At 42.3% G+C, this 17,852-nt stretch overlaps 1 protein-coding gene across 1 annotated transcript; it reads right to left on the bottom strand.

Annotated features, from left to right (window-relative positions):
- Window positions 1-10,418: 10,418 nt before the first annotated feature.
- Window positions 10,419-13,041, bottom strand: LOC119790199 (olfactory receptor 6N2-like). The gene is made up of 2 exons (XM_038295630.1): window positions 12,307-13,041; window positions 10,419-10,693 (listed from the first exon to the last, which is right to left on the bottom strand). Exons 1-2 carry the CDS (start codon window positions 13,039-13,041, stop codon window positions 10,502-10,504), a joined length of 927 nt encoding a protein of 308 aa, XP_038151558.1. The 3' UTR covers window positions 10,419-10,501.
- Between the last annotated feature and the right edge of the window lie 4,811 nt (window positions 13,042-17,852).

The raw sequence follows: 17,852 nt of genomic DNA, 5'->3' as shown, positions 1-17,852 counted from the left end.
ATTGAAATTATTGATTTTCCCACTAAAAGTTAGAGAAATCTCAGCCATGTTTATACCAAAATGTTACAGTTTCACATTATGTTGAAAACCCTTGGCAAGACACGAACAAGCTAGTGAATATGTACATTCCCTGAGTAAATATTCTGGCAACAAACTATACAATTCTCACTAGAAATGTAATCAAAACTCATTTTAATGCAAAAACAAACTCAAGTCATTAATCTTTCCACAAAAAAATGAGCGAATGTTGGCCATATATATATATTTTTTCTTCTCCCAGCTGGAATCTTGAAAGTCACGTGACTAGGACGTAAAACAATAGAAAGCGTATAGGCAGAAGAAATGTAACAGTACCACAAAAAAATGGCCATTAATGTACCTCCACTACGTTTTGCAGTGTGGACCAACGTAGTGGGGATACATTTTCCCATGAGACTGGGTTGTCCTCTCTGACAGGATTTCTACACGTTTCAAATGGTTCATCATTTTGTCATTGGCATCCTTTTTTACACAATGAGTGCACAGTAGTCCAATGTTACCCTACAGTATCTAGAAGACTGAATAGATCTGATGAGCAACTTACAATAACTTCTTATGATGATATAATGTGATAATTTGTGTGATTGACTGTGTCTTTTCTCTCTCTCTGTCTCTCTCTCTCTCTCCCTCTCCCTGATCTAAGAATTGTTGCTGTGCTGTGGTGGGGTTTACATTTTACAGTGTTAAGATTTTGGAAGTATTTTAAGTGTCCAATCTCACTAATTTTCATTAACCTGGCCTCAAGGTATTGCACAGTTTGTATTGCATAGTTGGTATACACATTCAGTACACCAAAAAAAAAATGTGGTGGGCCAGTGTAGTCCAAAATGCCAGGGCCGATTTTTTGTCCCAGTCCACCCCTGTTGGGGAGTGATATATGGTTGTCATTATTAACTTTGGGACTTCTCATGAGTGTCATATCCTATCTTGTGAGAAAGGTTTTCTTATCAAGTGAGGGGCCTGCTAGCCTTTGGGTCTGCACACCTGAAAAGTATTTAATTGTTATGGTGCGACACTGAATGCATTTTAGACGTCAAAGCATCGTATTTCCAATCAAAGTCTGTTGTTAGTGGGACAGCGGCCTTGGAGAATTTAAGTTTGTGACTTCTGTCTTGAATAAAAGTTTTACAATATCCAGTAGTTTCATCACTATAATATTCCTCTATATTATGCTGAATTACATTTAAGCTTCTAGGCAATAGGTAATGTAAAAAGGATTGTCGTTTATTTATGTATAGTGATGGCTAATCAGTGCAAGCATAAATAACACTGCAGGTTTAAATGCTTTTGATAAGCCTGAACTATGATATATGTTTAAAATGAATAGAAATTCAATATCTGTGCAAAACCATTATGTAGTGTGGCTTCTACTCCCCACCTCGGCATCTGTGTGTTGGGATCCTCAGGCTTGCCCACCAGAGGGCGCAGAGGATCCTCTTCTGCTCTGTGTTATTGTCTTTTAGGGCTGGAGTTACTGTTGGGATCTGGAGATTACCCCCTGTCTCCAGCAGAGTGCGCCATGGGTCTCCTAGGGCTGGAACCTTCCAGCACACCTGTCATGCAACTTCTCATCAGGATTTAACCTGAAGACTTCTATGTGGAATCAGCCTGAAGAATCCTATGTGGATATTCCCTGTTGTTCTCTGCAGTGAGCTGGAAGCTCAGATCAAGTTCTGCCATGCTAAGCCTGAAGCTAGACGCTTAGCTTCTCATGAACTCTGCTAACCAACAGTCTCCGGTCCCAGTCAAGACTTCAGTGAACCAGTCTCAGAACTTGTGTATGATCTCGTGTTCAGAACTTTTAATAAACCTTTGAACTTTTCCCCTGCCTCCTCCGTGTGTGTTCTGCATATGGGCTTGCTCCTTTGATCCATCATGACACTGTGTCACAAATGTGTTTAAAATAAATAAGCCTCTACATGGGTTAAAGTATTTGGTAGCACTGCAGATTCTACAGTGGTATTTTATTTTTGTTGTGCCATGTGCCATGATCGTGGTTTTGGACATTGGGAACCAGTGCCCATATTTAATCTTGACATGATGACCAGAGAACAGGATGTAATTTTGACTCATAAACAGCTGTAAGAAGATATGCTCATTACATTTCCATTACCAAGTATGACCAAAAATCATTTAATGAAATCCTCATGTCTATTAGCTGCTAGCTATTTCAAAGAGGGTAAAGAATCGTTTAACTAAAGGTTACTGGTTCCTGATGAAGCAAATCATTTAATAAAACATTACCTGGCCAAATAATGCTTTATTTACCTCATGGATTTGCATAAAAAATTGGTCTGAGAACATTACAATTTCTCTAAATTTTCAACTGAAGTATGTTTGACTTGGAGCTGAATGATTTTTGTTAATAAACTCTTGTATTTTGATCTGAATTTGTAGTGAATTTATTCCATGTATGTGCAGAATTAACTGTTTGACCATGATTAGTGCTCGAATCACTATTTCATCTGTTGTTCTAACACATAGTTAGTAGGACTGTGTGTCATAAACTATATATAACAGCCAAAATAATATCTGATTAAATATATTTACCACATCTACCGGGTAGACAATAAACATCTTAAAGTATCAGAAAATATAAATTCCCAGCAGGCTGGGAATTGAATATGATATTAAAATCACAATAGTTTCCAAAACCTTTAGTGTAAAGCGACCTAAGTCAGTTTCGGACAGGAATGTTTTGCATATGCCAGTTTAATGAGTGAGACCCCAGAAAATTTCAGGGACGTTCTAATATCTATAACTGTACAATTAAAGCATCAGAGGTCCTTTCTTTTCATCTTAAGTTTGTTAATACAAGCATCTTAAGCCGGGCCTACACTGTGCGTTTTTTTTTTCAGTTGTTGCACACAACTGCTGCTGCTCACACTGTACGACTAATCGCAGGGTTTAGTCGTACAGTGTGACCTCACAGCTCACGATTTATGTTCGGCCCGACGCCCTTATGCGATCTACCTGCTCACACTGTGCGACTAAAAACTACGTCGGACTCAGCTGCGCAGTGAGATCGAGCTGTTCTGTAGCTCTCTATCCTGAAGCCAAACGAATAGAAGGAGGATATTAAGCTCAATATTGTGAACTGCGCAGCCTTGGCAATTTGTGCAATTTTGTGCTGAAAGTCTAAAAAGAAAAGGCGACAATGTATTTGAAAAAAAGACATGGCTGAGAAAACGTGGCTACTATGGTGTGACAAGTTTACAGACAGAACTGCATTTCACTCATTCCATACCTGCCATGCTGCTGTGTTTACATCTGAGAGGGAATAAAAAAAAGAATCCTTCTTTGTGCATGCACCCTGAGCCATTTGCCCATGACGGTTGGGAGAAAATCAAACATGTTTGATGTCCTCCCAACTGCACGATTCCTGATTGGGAGGTGGTCGTGAGAGGCTGATCGCCGCTCGTAACCCTCTGCACACTGCACCACTCACGATGCACAATCAGGCTGGGAGTCGGGCCGATCGGAAAATTCTCGCACGGCTGGAAAATCGCCCTTAAAATCGCACAGTGTACGCCGGGCTTTATATCAACTGTCAGTGTCAATAGATCAGAAACAGATCAGAAGGGGAACACACAAGCTCAGAGGTTCAGAGGCAGAACAGGTTATGATCAGGCAATCAGAAACACTTAGATATGCAAGAAATCTCTCACCAGGGGCTTCAAAAATCTGGCACTGATGATTGGTACAAGGCAGGTTAAATAGAGGCTTGAGCAGGTTAAACAGATGAATGGTAATGACGAACTGGGTGGAGCTAGGCAGGTGTATGAAATGATTAATCAGGCCAGTCATTAGCTCCGAGATAATGACAGTGGGATGCTATTAATCTGGCTTGATTTATAGATACTGGTAATTCTGAAATTCATGTCAGGTTGTGTGGAGGTATTGAGGACCCGAATGCAGAGAGGAGTAGGCATGGATGAGTTTGGATGGTTTAATGTAAGTCCAAGGGAAACAGAGGCAAAAATCCAAAAATACTGAAAACCAAACAAAATCAATAAACTGTCAGGATCCCAGTTTTTGTGTTCGTCTGTTTGTCTTGTCTTTTGTGTTTCTCCCTTCCACCACCAGGAGCGCCTGGCTCCGGTTCGCCTCCTCACACAAGCTGTTGCCTCATCACCGGACTGCTCATAAGCTGCTGGTTGCCACTACTTCGACGCCAGAGTGTTTGCCAGTTTGGGGTACTCTAGCCAAGCCTTTTTTAAGCTGAGTCTAATCTGAGTTTTTGCATTTTGAGTTTTTGTCCTCTAGCCATGCTGAGATCACATTGAGTTTTACTGAGCGCTTGTTTTTCCCTGAGTCTCAACTTTGTTTGTTCTTTGCCTTCGGCAGGAAGCCTTCCTGCAAACTGGACCTTTTCGGACCGCCTTCTCCTCTTACACTGAGCAACGGATTCCAAACAGGAGGTTTGGATCCAGCCACCTTTAGGCACGCTGAGATCACTCTCTGAGTAAGGAAGTCGTCTTCACCACGACCCGTTCAAGTACCACAGGAAAACCGAGGTGCAACCAGCGGCTGCATCATTCCACTCCGTCCGAGTCCTGGGTAAACCCTGTTCCACCCTCCACCGAATCAAACAAACTCTGGAAGACCAACACATAGACTAGAGTCTACGTGTCTCCTCTTCTCTGGAAATGTGGGTGGCAACAAATCCTCTCCTTCAAGATTAACAACTCCAACTCCCCACTGAGCCTGAATCTAACAGTCTGTCTTCCCCTCGTCTTCCAGTTTCCCAGCCGAGCAGAGTTCCTCCGAACTCTGCTCGGCTCCAAAATACTCTTCAATAAAACCCTTTCAAACTTTTACTCTATGTCTCTCTGTTTGGCTTCACTGCATGTGGGTCCGAGCTTTAGAAAAAACCATGACAGAACACTCTGTCCAAACCGCTGACCCCGCAGAAGCAATTCAGAGAGCCATTTATCAGCATCAAACCGCCCTGTCTAAACATGATAACACCCTGGTTGAGCTTGAGCTAGCCCCGCAGCAAGCTAACCAGGTTGTTTGTCCTCCTCATCATACAGAGTGTCAACTTGCTAATCCCCCCAGGTTCGATGGGGATCCCAAGAAATTTTGTGGATTTTTAATGCAATGTATCATCCAATTCAATCGCACTCCAAGTAAGTTCCTCCAGGATTTATCTAAGATATCATGTATAATATCTCATCTCACAGACCGAGCCTTGGATTGGGCTGAGATAAGATTTTCCTCCTCATCCAATTACGAATGCACTTATGATCAGTTTCTCAAGGAGTTTAAGCAAACTTTCAACCATGAGACTGACAAAACATTAATCTCTCGTGAATTGTTGAAGCTTAAACAAGGACAGAGAACAGTTTCTGAGTTCGCCATAGATTTCTGAATTATGGCAGCCGCTTCAGGCTGGAATGAAGCAGCCCTTAAAGGGGTATTTTCCCAGGCACTTTGTGAATCTATCAAGGATGAATTAGCCATCTTAGATGAGCCTGATACTCTCGAGGATTTAATTAACCTCTCTATTCGTTTGGATAATCGAATTCGAGCCCGTGCTAAGGAGAGGAGTAGCAAGATGGCTCCTACCAAGTCTCCAGTAAACAATTAGGGTTAGGGTTCCTGTCAGACTGCCTGCTAGTCCTTCTGCACCTGAACCCATGCAGATAGGCAGCCTTCGATTAAGCCCTGAGCAGAAGCAACACAGAATGCTATCCAAACTCTGCTTATATTGTGGTGAGGCGGGCCATTTTGTTAGCTCTTGCCCTCTGTTGGGAAAAGCCAGGGTCCACCAGTAGAGAGAGGGCTACTGGCGGACCAGAAGATTTCTCCCTCCTCACCTCGTCTTCTCCTTCCTGCATCGTTACAGCTAAATAATAGCTCAGTCCCTTTTTCGGTTCTGATTGATTCTGGCTGTGAACGAAATCTAATTGACTCAACTTTCGCTCAACAGATGGGAATAGAGCTTATTCCTCTACAGAGTCCTCTTCGTGTTTTTGCCATGGACGGCAGAGATCTGCCCCAAATAACCCATCAGACAACACCTCTGCAGCTAACAGTTTCTGGTAACCACATTGAGAACATCTCCCTTTTTGTGTTCCCTACAGCTAACTCTGCCTTAACCTTGGGATTTGAATGGCTCCAGGCTCACAATCCCTCTGTTAACTGGACCAACAGACATGTGGATTCATGGTCTGTTGATTGTCATTCGCACTGTCTCAGATCTGCTGTTCCCCCAGGATTTCAGGTTCAGGAACCCCTTGAGTCAGACACCATTGATCTTTCTTCCGTACCTGCTGACTACCACAACCTCTCCCAGGTTTTCAGTAAATGCCATTGACCTGCTTCCTGGAGCTCCTCTGCCCAGCAGTCGCCTTTTCAACATCTCCAAACCTGAGAGGGAGGCCATGGAGAAGTACATAAAAGATTCCCTTGCTACCGGCATAATCCGTCCCTCATCTTGTCCCCTCGGAGCGCGTTTCTTCTTCGTGGGAAAGAAGGATGGATCCCTGCGACCCTGTATAGATTAGAGAGGTTTGAACCAAATAACTGTAAAAAACAAATATCCTTTGCCCTTGTTGTCTTCAGCTTTTGAACCCATCCAAGAAGCTACAGTTTTCACTAAGCTGGATCTCAGAAACGCATACCACCTTCTCCGCGTCAGGGAGGGAGACGAATGGAAAACCGCCTTCAAAACTCCTATTGGACACTTTGAGTACCTGGTAATGCCTTTCGGATTAACTAATGCTCCCGCCTGTTTCCAGGCTTTGGTCAACGATGTTCTGAGATATTTTTTTAATGTTTTTGTTTTTGTCTATATTGATGACATCCTCATATTTTCCAAGAACCTATCTGAGTGCAAGATCAATGTCCGCCAGGTCCTCCAACGCCTGCTCGAAAACAAGCTTTTCGTAAAAGCAGAAAAGTGTGAATTCCACAGACCATCTGTTTCCTTCCTTGGATTCATCCTTGAGGGCAGACAGGTAAGACCCACTGAAGAAAAGATTAAAGCCGTTTTAGATAGGCCAACCCAAGAGACCCGTAAGCAGCTCCAACGTTTCCTGGGATTCGCCAACTTCTACAGAAGTTTTATCCGCAACTACAGACAAAAAGCTCTTCCTCTGACTGCTCTGACGTCTTCCAAGGTCCCCTTTGTTTGGTCCCTTGAGGCTGAAGTAGCCTTTTTTCACCATAAGAGACTTTTCGCTAATGCTCCTGTTCTCAATCAGCCAGATCTCTTCAGACAGTTTGTGAGGAGGTGGACGCCTCAAATTCTGGAGTTGGAGCTGTTCTCTCCCAAGTTGCCGGTACCGATAACAAGCTACACCCCTGTGCCTTTTTCTCTCGCAGACTCACTCCAGCGGAAAGAAATTATGATGTGGGTGATTGAGAACTTCTAGCCAATAAACTGGCTCTGGAAGAACAGAGACACTGGCTTGAGGGAGCTGTAGACCCGGTCCAGGTTTGGACTGATCACAAGAATCTCTCCTACATTCAATCTGCTGACAGACTGAACCCCCGTCAATCTCGTTGGTCATTATTTTTCTCCCGGTTCAACCTCTCAATCTCTTTCCGCCCTGGCTCTCGGAACGTCAAACCGGAAGCCCTTTCTAGGCAGTTTTCCCTGGACGAATCTGAGGAGTCGGCTGCTCCCATCCTGCCTCCTAGCTGCTGTGTCGCTGCGGTTACCTGAGAGATTGAGGATTTAATCAAACAGGTCCAACAGACTGAACCAGATCCTGGCACTGGGCCATCCAACTGTATGTATGTACCTACCTCCTTACGGGCCTGAGTTATTAACTGGATGCATTCTTCCAAGTTCTTTGCTCATCCAGGGATAAGCAGAATGGTTGCCCAAATAAATCGTCGTTTTTGGTGGCCCTCCTTGTTGAAGGATGTCAAGGAGTTCGTTCTGGCCTGCCCCACCTGTGCATGCAACAAGCGGTCTCATCAACCACCTTCTGGTCTACTTCAACCGTTACCAATCCCCAAGCGACCCTGGTCTCACATCGCTATCGATTTTGTAACTGGACTCCCCACATCCAAAGGTATGACTACCATCCTTACTATTATAGATCGTTTCTCCAAGGCCTGTCATCTCGTCCCATTGAGAAAACTACCCACTGCCATGCAGACTGCACAGCTTCTTGTAAAACATGTCTTCCGCCTTCATGGGATTCCTCAGGACATCTTGTTTGACCGCGGCACGCAGTTCATCTCCCAGGTGTGGAGGGGATTTTGCTCGGCGCTTGGGGCCAAGGTCTCTCTCACTTCCGGTTACCACCCTCAATCCAACGGACAGGTGGAAAGAATGAATCAAGAGCTAGAAACCACCCTCAGATGTCTTTCAGAATCAGAGCCTTTGAATTGGAGTCAACTTTTGAACTGGGTGGAATACGCCCATAACTCTAATGTCTCTACAGCTACTGGTCTTTCTCCCTTCGAGATCTCCCTTGGATACCAGCCACCCCATTTTCCCTCAGAAGAGGCAGACATTGCAGTTCCCTCCATACAACAGCACATCCGCCGCTGTCGTACCTTCTGGAACCGGGCCAGGATGGCCCTGGGAAGGACCTCCCAGCAGAATCAACGGTGGGCTAATCGCAGGAGGAGAGCTGCCCCTTCCTATCGCCCGGGCCAGAAGGTCTGTCTCTCCACTCGTGACATCCCCCTTAAATCCATGTCCAGGAAAATGTCCCCTAAATTCATTGCTCCTTATGAGGTGGAAAGGACCATTGGGGAATCTGCCGTCTCCGCCTTCCGTCCACTCTTCGCATCCATCCCACCTTCCATGTGTCCCAGATCATGCCTGTCTCGTCGAATCCTCTGTGCCCACCCGCTGAGCCCCCCCCCCCCTTTGGACATTGATGGCCACCCCGCCTACACCGTTCATGGCATCATCGATGCCCATCCCCGTAGGCGTGGGTGGCAATACCTTGTGGACTGGGAAGGTTACGGTCCTGAAGATGCTTTGGGGGGGGGGCTTTGGGGTACTGTCTGGATCCCAGTTTTTGTGTTGGTCTGTTTGTTTTGTCTTTTGTGTTTCTCCCTTCCACCACCAGGAGGTGCCTGGCTCCGGTTTGCCTCCTCACACACCTGCAAGCTGTTGCCTCATCACCAGACTGCTCTTAAGCTGCTGGTTGCCACTACTTCAACGCCAGAGTGTTTGCCAGTTTGGGGTACTCTACCCAAGCCTTGTTTATGCTGAGTCTAATCTGAGTTTTTGCATTTTGAGTTTTTGTCCTCTAGCCAAGCTGAGTTTTACTGAGCTCTTGTTTCTCCCTGAGTCTCAACTTTGTTTGTTCTTTGCCTTACGGCAGGAAGCCTTCCTGCAAACTGGACCTTTTCGGACCGCCTTCTCCCAAGTGGAATCAACTGAGTCTTACACTGAGCGACGGATTTCAAATAGAAGATTTGGATCAAGCCACCTTTGAGCACGCTGAGATTACTCTCTGAGTAAGGAAGTCATCTTTACCACGACCCGTTCAAGTACCACAGGAAAACTGAGTTGCAACCAGCGGCTGCATCATTCCACTCCGTCCGAGTTCTGGGTAAACCCTGTTCCGCCCTCCACCGAGTCAAACAAACTCTGGAAGACCAACACACAGACTGGAGTCTACGTGTCTCTTCTTCTCTGGAAACGTGAGTGGCAACAAATCCTCCTCCTTCAAGATTAACAACTCCAATTCCCCACTGAGCCTGAATCTAACAGTCTGTCTTCCCCTCATCTTCCAGTTTCCCGGCCGAGCAGAGTTCGGAGGAACTCTGCACCGAACTCAAAATACTCTTCAATAAAACCCGTTCAAACTTTTACTCTGTGTCTCTCTGTTTGGCTTCACTGCATGTGCGTCCGAGCTTTAGATAAAACCATGACATAAACGTCAGGAAAAATACTCGAGGGAAGAAAGAGACTAGGAAGCAAATAAACATCTTCAACACACAAGGAACCAGCACTGAATGAAGGCTCTGGTCCTCTCTATAGCCCAGCACTACTATTAATTATTAAAGATTACTTTCACCTGTGTAGGCCACCCAGGTTCTCCACAAAGGTCCTCGATAATAGAGATGCACAACTCGCACTAACCCACACACAGGAACCCTGACAATTTATATACATATGAATACATATTTTTAGCTATTAATATAAAAAGGTGCATTTAAATAAGAAATAAATATCATGTGATGATTAGATAATAGCTTCAGTTTCTTTATAACTTATCAAAAACTCAAAATTTTACAACCGCTTATTTTTTTTGCATGAAACAATTTCCATAAATGTCAGGACAAAAGATAACAAGCAATGATATTCAATATGTGATAGTAAAAAATGAAATAATTAGTTTTATTAGAATCTTAATGGTTTATTTTTAAAAGATAATCAAAACACTTGACTGGAAAAAGAGATAAATAAACTATCCCTTAGTAGTAAATCAATGTAGATCACAACATTACTGTCTAGAATGAATGCATTGTTTGTATATCAGCATTGTTTGGCTCGAGTGACCAATCGTTTGAGATGTTTAGAAATTTCCTTCATTTTCAGTCCATATATGATTGGATTTAAGAGGGGATGATACATTATTAACTGTAAAGTCATTATTAGCTTTAAAGTCTTTGGAAAATCTGAATCCAGTCGAACTATAATAACATCAAATACAGACAAACAGGAATACAGGTGCTGGTCATAAAATTAGAATATCATGAAAAAGTAGATTGATTTCAGTAATTCCATTTAAAAAGTGAAACTTGTATATTATATTCATACATTACATACAAACTCATATATTTCAGATGTTTATTTTGTTTAATTTTGATGATTACAAATGACAACAAATGAAAATCTCAAATTCATCATATCAGAAAATTAGAATATTACTGAAGACCAATAAAAACAAAGGATTTATAGAAATGTTGGCCAACTGAAAAGTATGAACATGAAAAGTATGAACATGTACAGCACTCAGTATTTAGTTGGGCCTCCTTTGGCCTGTATTACTGCAGCAATGCGGCGTGGCATGGAGTCGATCAGTCTGTGGCACTGCTCAGGTGTTATGATAGCCCAGGTTGCTCTAATAGTGGCTTTTAGCTCTTCTGAATTGTTGGGTCTGGTGTATTGCATCTTCTTCTTCACAATACCCCATAGATTTTCTATGGGGTTAAGGTCAGGAGAGTTTGCTGGCCAATTAAGAACAGGGATACCATGGTCCTTCAACCAGGTACTGGTAGCTTTGGCACTGTGTGCAGGTGCCAAGTCCTGTTGGAAAATGAAATCTGCATCTCCAAAAAGTTGGTCAGCTGCAGGAAGCATGAAGTGCTCTAAAACTTCCTGGTATGTGGCTGCGTTGACCCTGGACCTCAGAAAACACAATGGACCAACACCAGCAGATGACATGGCACCCCAAACCATCACTGACTGTGGAAACTTTACACTGGACTTCAAGCAACGTGGATGAAGTGCCTCTCTTCTTTTCCTCCAGACTCTGGGACCTTGATTTCCAAAGGAAATGCAAAATTTACTTTCATCAGAGAACATGACTTTGGACCACTCACCAGCAGTCCAGTCCTGTTTCTCTTTAGCCCAGGCAAGACGCTTCTGACGCTGTCTGTGGTTCAAGAGCGGCTTGACACAAGGAATGCGACAGCAGAAACCCATGTCTTTCATACGTCTGTGTGTGGTGGTTCTTGAAGCACTCACTCCAGCTGCAGTCCACTCTTTGTGAATCTCCCCCACATTTTTGAATGGGTTTTGTTTCACAATCCTCTCAAGGTTCCGGTATCTGTCTTGCTTGTACACTTTTTTCGACCACATCTTTTCCTTCCCTTCGCCTCTCTATTAATGTGCTTGGACACTGAGCTCTGTGAACAGCCAGCCTCTTTAGCGATGACCTTTTGTGTCTTGCCCTCCTTGTGCAAGGTGTCGATGGTCGTCTTTTGGACAACTGTCAAGTCAGCAGTCTTCCCCATGATTGTGTAGCCTATAGAACTAGACTGAAAGACCATTTAAAGGCTTTTGCAGGTGGTTTGAGTTAATTAGCTGATTAGAGTGTGGCACCAGGGGCCATCAATTTTGAACCTTTTCACAATATTCTAATTTTCTGATATGATGAATTTGAGATTTTCATTTGTTGTCATTTGTAATCATCAAAATTAAACAAAATAAACATCTGAAATATATGAGTTTGTATGTTATGTATGAATATAATATACAAGTTTCACTTTTTAAATGGAATTACTGAAATCAATCTACTTTTTCATGATATTCTAATTTTATGACCAGCACCTGTAGTTGGTGAAAACAATTAAGTGAGGTAAGCATGTCTGTGCTGCTTTTTTTCTCACTTCTCTGCTAATTCGGTAGGATATTCTAAGGATACGTGCATAAGTGAATAGTACGAATAACACAGGCATGATTAAAACAGTTACTAAAATCAACATATAACGTATCATTTGTGCTTTTGTGATGATGCACTGCAGTTTGTAAATTGTATTATTACAAAAGATGTTCCTTATGGTAAAACTGCAGAGTTGGGTATTAGCACTCAGTCCAGCTGGTATTGCAACCTGAGAGGCCGGCAGAGTCCAAGCTAAAATCAGAAGAATACTGATAGTAGATTTACTCATTATAGTTGGATATTGTAGAGGTTTACATATAGAAACATACCTGTCATAGGCCATAGCTGCCAAAAGATTGAACTCTGACCCACCCAAAGAATAAAACATATGAAACTGTAAAACACAAGCTGAGTATGATATGGTCTGCTCTTTAGACAGAAAATCAATCAAAAGTTTAGGGTAGATAACAGTACTCCAAAGAACAGAGTTGATTAACAAAGCCCCGATAAAGATGTACATAGGCTCATGGAGGTTCCGGTGACTCCAAATCAGACACACTATAGTGGAGTTACAGCTTATTATGAGAACATATACAGTAAGAATAATAACAAAATAAAGATATCTGTATTTTTCCACTTCCATGTGTCCACCAAGAATTATATAAGTTACATTAAAACCCTCATCCATTTAGGCAGCCAAATAAGCAGAGATCAGCAGGCAGATAATGTCATTGACAAAGTAGTGACATATAGCATGTTCTAGTTCAGGTTATAAAAGTATATTTACATTAAATAATTGATCAATTTATCACAGATTTAAAATACATATATATTAAGAACACTCATAGAAGCATTAAAGCACATACGTTTTCTTTTAGCACAGGCAAAGTTGTAGGAAAAATTGCAAATCTAAGTTTGGGTGTAGTAATCAGACTAATAAACTTAATAAACAACAATTAAAAGTTAGTTTAACTCCAAAAATCATTTAATGAAACTAAGTAAACACAACTGCTTAACTTAAGTAGTTATTAGTAGGTCAGGGTTCTAACATTTACGTCCACATTGTATGGCACAAGGGTCTTACAGATATAGATCTTAAGCTCATAATTCATTACCCAGCAGTAGTAGGCCAAAGGCAGGTAAAAATCATAGATTTAAAAAAAGCAAACTGTGTGGAACCAAGCAAGTTAAGTTGTGAGTACAGCTTCTTCTAGGAAGGACAAGAAACAGAGTTGTGATCCTCCATCTAAAAATTAATGATTATATCTGAATTTAAGCAAGTGCAGGGATATATCATATAAACAGAGCTTCTTCTGATTGGATCACTGGTCTTTAGCCACAGTCCAAACACACAGAGGGGTTTGGCTGGGATACCCATGATGTCATGAAAACATAACTGTTTAGCAGAATTTGACAAAGTTTGTGTCGCCGGGGGAACGAGTTTCAGATTTTGATTCAATCGTCACACAGTTAGTAGATGTAGGATGTAAATCCCACTATTCTTCACATAAAGTCTTAATATGAAGTAGAAAACTCAGAATTTGGCTAAAAGATCGGTTTTTGCAGGTCCTTGCATTTAGAATTAAGTCTTTGGGAAAATATGGAAGACCAGGGGAACATATTGGCCTGGGGTTGGTAAATACAAGTTTAATTTATTTATGATTCAGTGCTCCAAAAACTACTTAAAGAATAAAAGTATAAAGTAACCTTAAAAAACCAGCCAGATGCCACAATATGAATTGAAAACTAATTTTTTTAAATAATTCTAAAAATTCTTTGAGATAGGGCCAAGGATGAGGGAGGGCTTGTTGGTCTCCATCTCCCGATACGCTCTCACCTGTGTTCGACCTTTCAGACATTTCAACATCTTTTTCTGAATCCGACATTGTAGCATGGCATAGACAATTCACGTTTAGAGTTTGAAGAACACCTACTTGCTTCTGATTATTTCCTTTGGCGTTAGCACAAATTTGATGAATAGTTAACCAATGAGTGTTTGCGTTATACGACTCATCCAATTAAACTAGTTTTCACTAAATGTGGATGGCGCCAATTATCTGCGTTGGATGGCACTCATGACGTGAAATAAATATTTATAAACATTAAACCAGGGGTGACCAATTAAAAATCAGCAGAGTCCGAATAAAGAAAATCCTCAACCAGTAAAGGTCCGGAGACATTTTTAATTATCTTTTACTTTAATCAGAATTTAACAATGAAATAAAATGAGGTGTTTATGCATCCATGTTATACATTGAATTTGTAAAAAAAAAAAATATAACAAAAAAAATAAATAAATAAATAAAGAGAAAATTTTGAAATCTTTTGAGGTTTTGAGTTTTTTGAGGTAGAGAACAACAGTCTTTCAGTTTGGTATACAGACAATTTTTTGATTGACATATTTTATAAAACACCTGAACTGACCTTGTTTCTGGCTTAATGAGAGCAGTGGGCTTTAGGCTGCCCTGCAAGGCTTTAAACCTGGGTTTGAATGGAGACAAAGCCATTCTAAAGCACATATCAAGGTGCTCGTTCATGAGCCTGGATCCATATTTATTTTTGATTCTGTTCATGGTGGAAAATCCTGCTTCACAGCAGCAGGTTGAGCCAAACATACTCTAAACGTTCAGGCTCCGCTCTGGTCCAGCCAGGTCAAGATCTGCTATTGCAATCGCACCAAACAGGAAAAAGAACTGTGAGAAGATCCAGTTTCTCAAATTAAAACATAGTAACAACAGATCGGTAACTACCGAAAGAAACCCTAACAGAAGTCCACAAAGGGCAAAACCATGACAGAAATAATGTAAAGTGGAGAAATGCACTACTGCTACTGCCTTGTTTTTTGTATCATTCCTTTTTTTTTTTTGGCTCCATGAAAAAAGCACCAGCCCCACCCTTGCCCTCCGGTAAATTTGATCTAGAACTGTCACTAGCTACAGTATACATTAGATAATTTCACAATCGATCAGCTGTGAAGTCTGAAATCGTTGTACTAATGACGTGTGAAGAATTCGACACTCCTTTGCAAGAGGTCTTTCCAAGGTTATAAAAGTTTAACAAATTTATTATTCAATGCCTTTTCTTAATTCTGTAACCACACTGTTATATGGCAAAGAACACGGTTATGATTCTGTAGCCCTTTCTTTGGTTGGCTTACAATTGTCATGATCTGGCCTGTTTGCTCCTCCTTAATTAGTAATTCCTTTCAGCTGTCGTTTTCCCTCCCTGTCTCAATTATAATTTATTCCTCTCACCTGTTTCCTCTGGTTTATATTCATTTCAGCCTGAGCATTCAGTGCCAGATCATTACTGGTCTTTCTGTTAGTCTGTCTGTTCAGTTTTTGCCTTGGTTCATGCCCTGGATCTTGGCAGCCACTGTTTCTCCCCCGCGGAGTCCTCTGGGTTTTTGGCTCTATATATGGGGAGGTTCAGTTTTTATTCCAGTAACCCTGGCTCCAGGGAGGAGACCAGTTTAAAGTTCTGCATCAAGTTGTGGTTCCACGCCCTGTCCCAGCTACCCTCTTCCACTGAGTCTGCTCATCTGCACCTGATCCTGTCTGCTCCTGTGCGTGACCACCCAGTCATGCTTTTGGACCCTGTCAAACTCTGAACCCTCCTGGGAGCTTGCGGATGCCTGGAGGTCTGGATCCTGACACCTGTTTCTGTTCCTGTCTGATCTGGATCCTGTTCCTGTTTGTTCCTGTCTGTTCTGGATTCCTGACCAGGATCAGCTTCCAGCATGTCCTCTGGGATTGCAGCACTTGGGGACATTCTTGGACTGGACTGTTAAACCAGGTAAGTTGCGAACTCAGATAATCATCTTCTGTCTGATGATTGTGGTCACTTACCTGTGTTTCTCCTGCAGAGTGTCTGTGATTGGGCGGTGCCCCGCTCCCCATCCTGCAGTGCCCGCGAGCCACAGCTCCACTTTAATTTTTGTTTTATTCAATAAACTTTTTGAACTTTCCTACTGGCTGTCTCTCCTTGAATACTGGGTCCATCTGTGCCCGTTTCTTGACAACAATAAAACAAGTAAAATTTTCATTCGGTCTGAGAGTCATCATTTTAAGAGGATGTAGTCTTTACTATAGGTTGCCTCTTGTATAAAGAGCTGGGGAACCACAGATGCAAAGTTTGGTCTGTTTGCAAGACAACTTAATTCTGGCAAATGATCATGTTAAGCTAAACATTTTGATCTTGCAATTTAATCCTTTTCTCCTTCTAGAGACAGGAGTGTAGAGAGAACAGCAGCGTGTCTTGATTTGGCTGAAAAACAACTTATAGAACAACAAGCTAAATGGCAGAGGTGGAAGATAAAGCATTTGAGGTTCAATAGAGAAGCTTTGGTCATTAAGCTTGGGGATCAGGCATGGACTGGTAATCGGGCGTACCGGGCATTTGCCTGGTGGGCCGACGTGCTGTTTGGGCCGGCAGACATGTATATTAATAATATGTATTATTGTTATTATTATTATGTATTATTATTATTATTATATATTGGCCTTGTAATATTTGCATAATGCATGAAGAAAAATAAAATCAGCAGCGCAAGGGTGTGTTCTGATCATCCGGCCCTTACCACAGGCTACTGCAGCCCACTGGTTATCATCTCTGACAGTCTAAAGGGCTAGGCCAATCATAAAGTAGAAAAACACCTTCACTCTCCATTGGAACCTTGTGCAGCGGTGTTCACAGTAGTAATGGATCAAAGCAAGGGAGGCGCAAAAAAACTGTGCGAAAAAAAGAAACAAGTTCTTCAAACGGACGCTGCGAAATGTGTCAAACTGACTGACATGTTCCCAACAGCAGGCCCTTCATCTGTTTCGGTGTCTAATGTATAATATGATGGTGGTGGTGGTTGTATTGGAGGCGACGGCGAACCGAGCAGTGAACATGTCAGCGCGGCTGTTGCAGTAGTAGAACCTGCGGTAAACCGGACAGTTTTCAGAGCCCCAAACAATGTAATGCAGACATCCCTAGTCTCACCGGAAGTTCCGGGAGTCTCCCTGATATAGATAGCTGTTCACTGATGCCCGCAAGTCGGATAAATTATCCTGGATTTCAGACTATGGGAGGTGGAGTTTTAAAGCAAATGAGAGCAGGAAGGCAATACAATAATTCATGCATCATTTGTGGATTAGAACTACTGCGATTTCCCAGGAACAACAAGAGAGAGAGCGGGGTGTAGAGAGGAGGTTGCTGATGAAACCTGTGCAGCGTATCTGTCCAAAGCGATGCTCTGTTCAACCAGCGCTCCAGTCGACTGGTTGATCAGAGAGCTGATTGGATCAAGTTTCTCTGGGCTACTCTTTGGCAGTCACCTAGTTACCACTCAAAGCTGTGCATCCTAGGAAACGGCAGAGGTTGAATCCTCAAGTAAAAAATTAATATATAGGACTAATTTTACAGCAGACTATACTAAAGTATATCCAAGTCTAGTGAAGGGGAGTAACATTGGCGGATCTAGACCAAATGTACCGTACCAGGTGGCCAGGAGGG

The sequence above is a fragment of the Cyprinodon tularosa genome, unplaced genomic scaffold (genome assembly GCF_016077235.1).
Source record: "Cyprinodon tularosa strain WSP-4 unplaced genomic scaffold, ASM1607723v1 ctg357, whole genome shotgun sequence".
Taxonomy (NCBI): Eukaryota; Metazoa; Chordata; class Actinopteri; order Cyprinodontiformes; family Cyprinodontidae; genus Cyprinodon; species Cyprinodon tularosa.
This window is presented reverse-complemented; position numbering and strand designations above follow the sequence as displayed.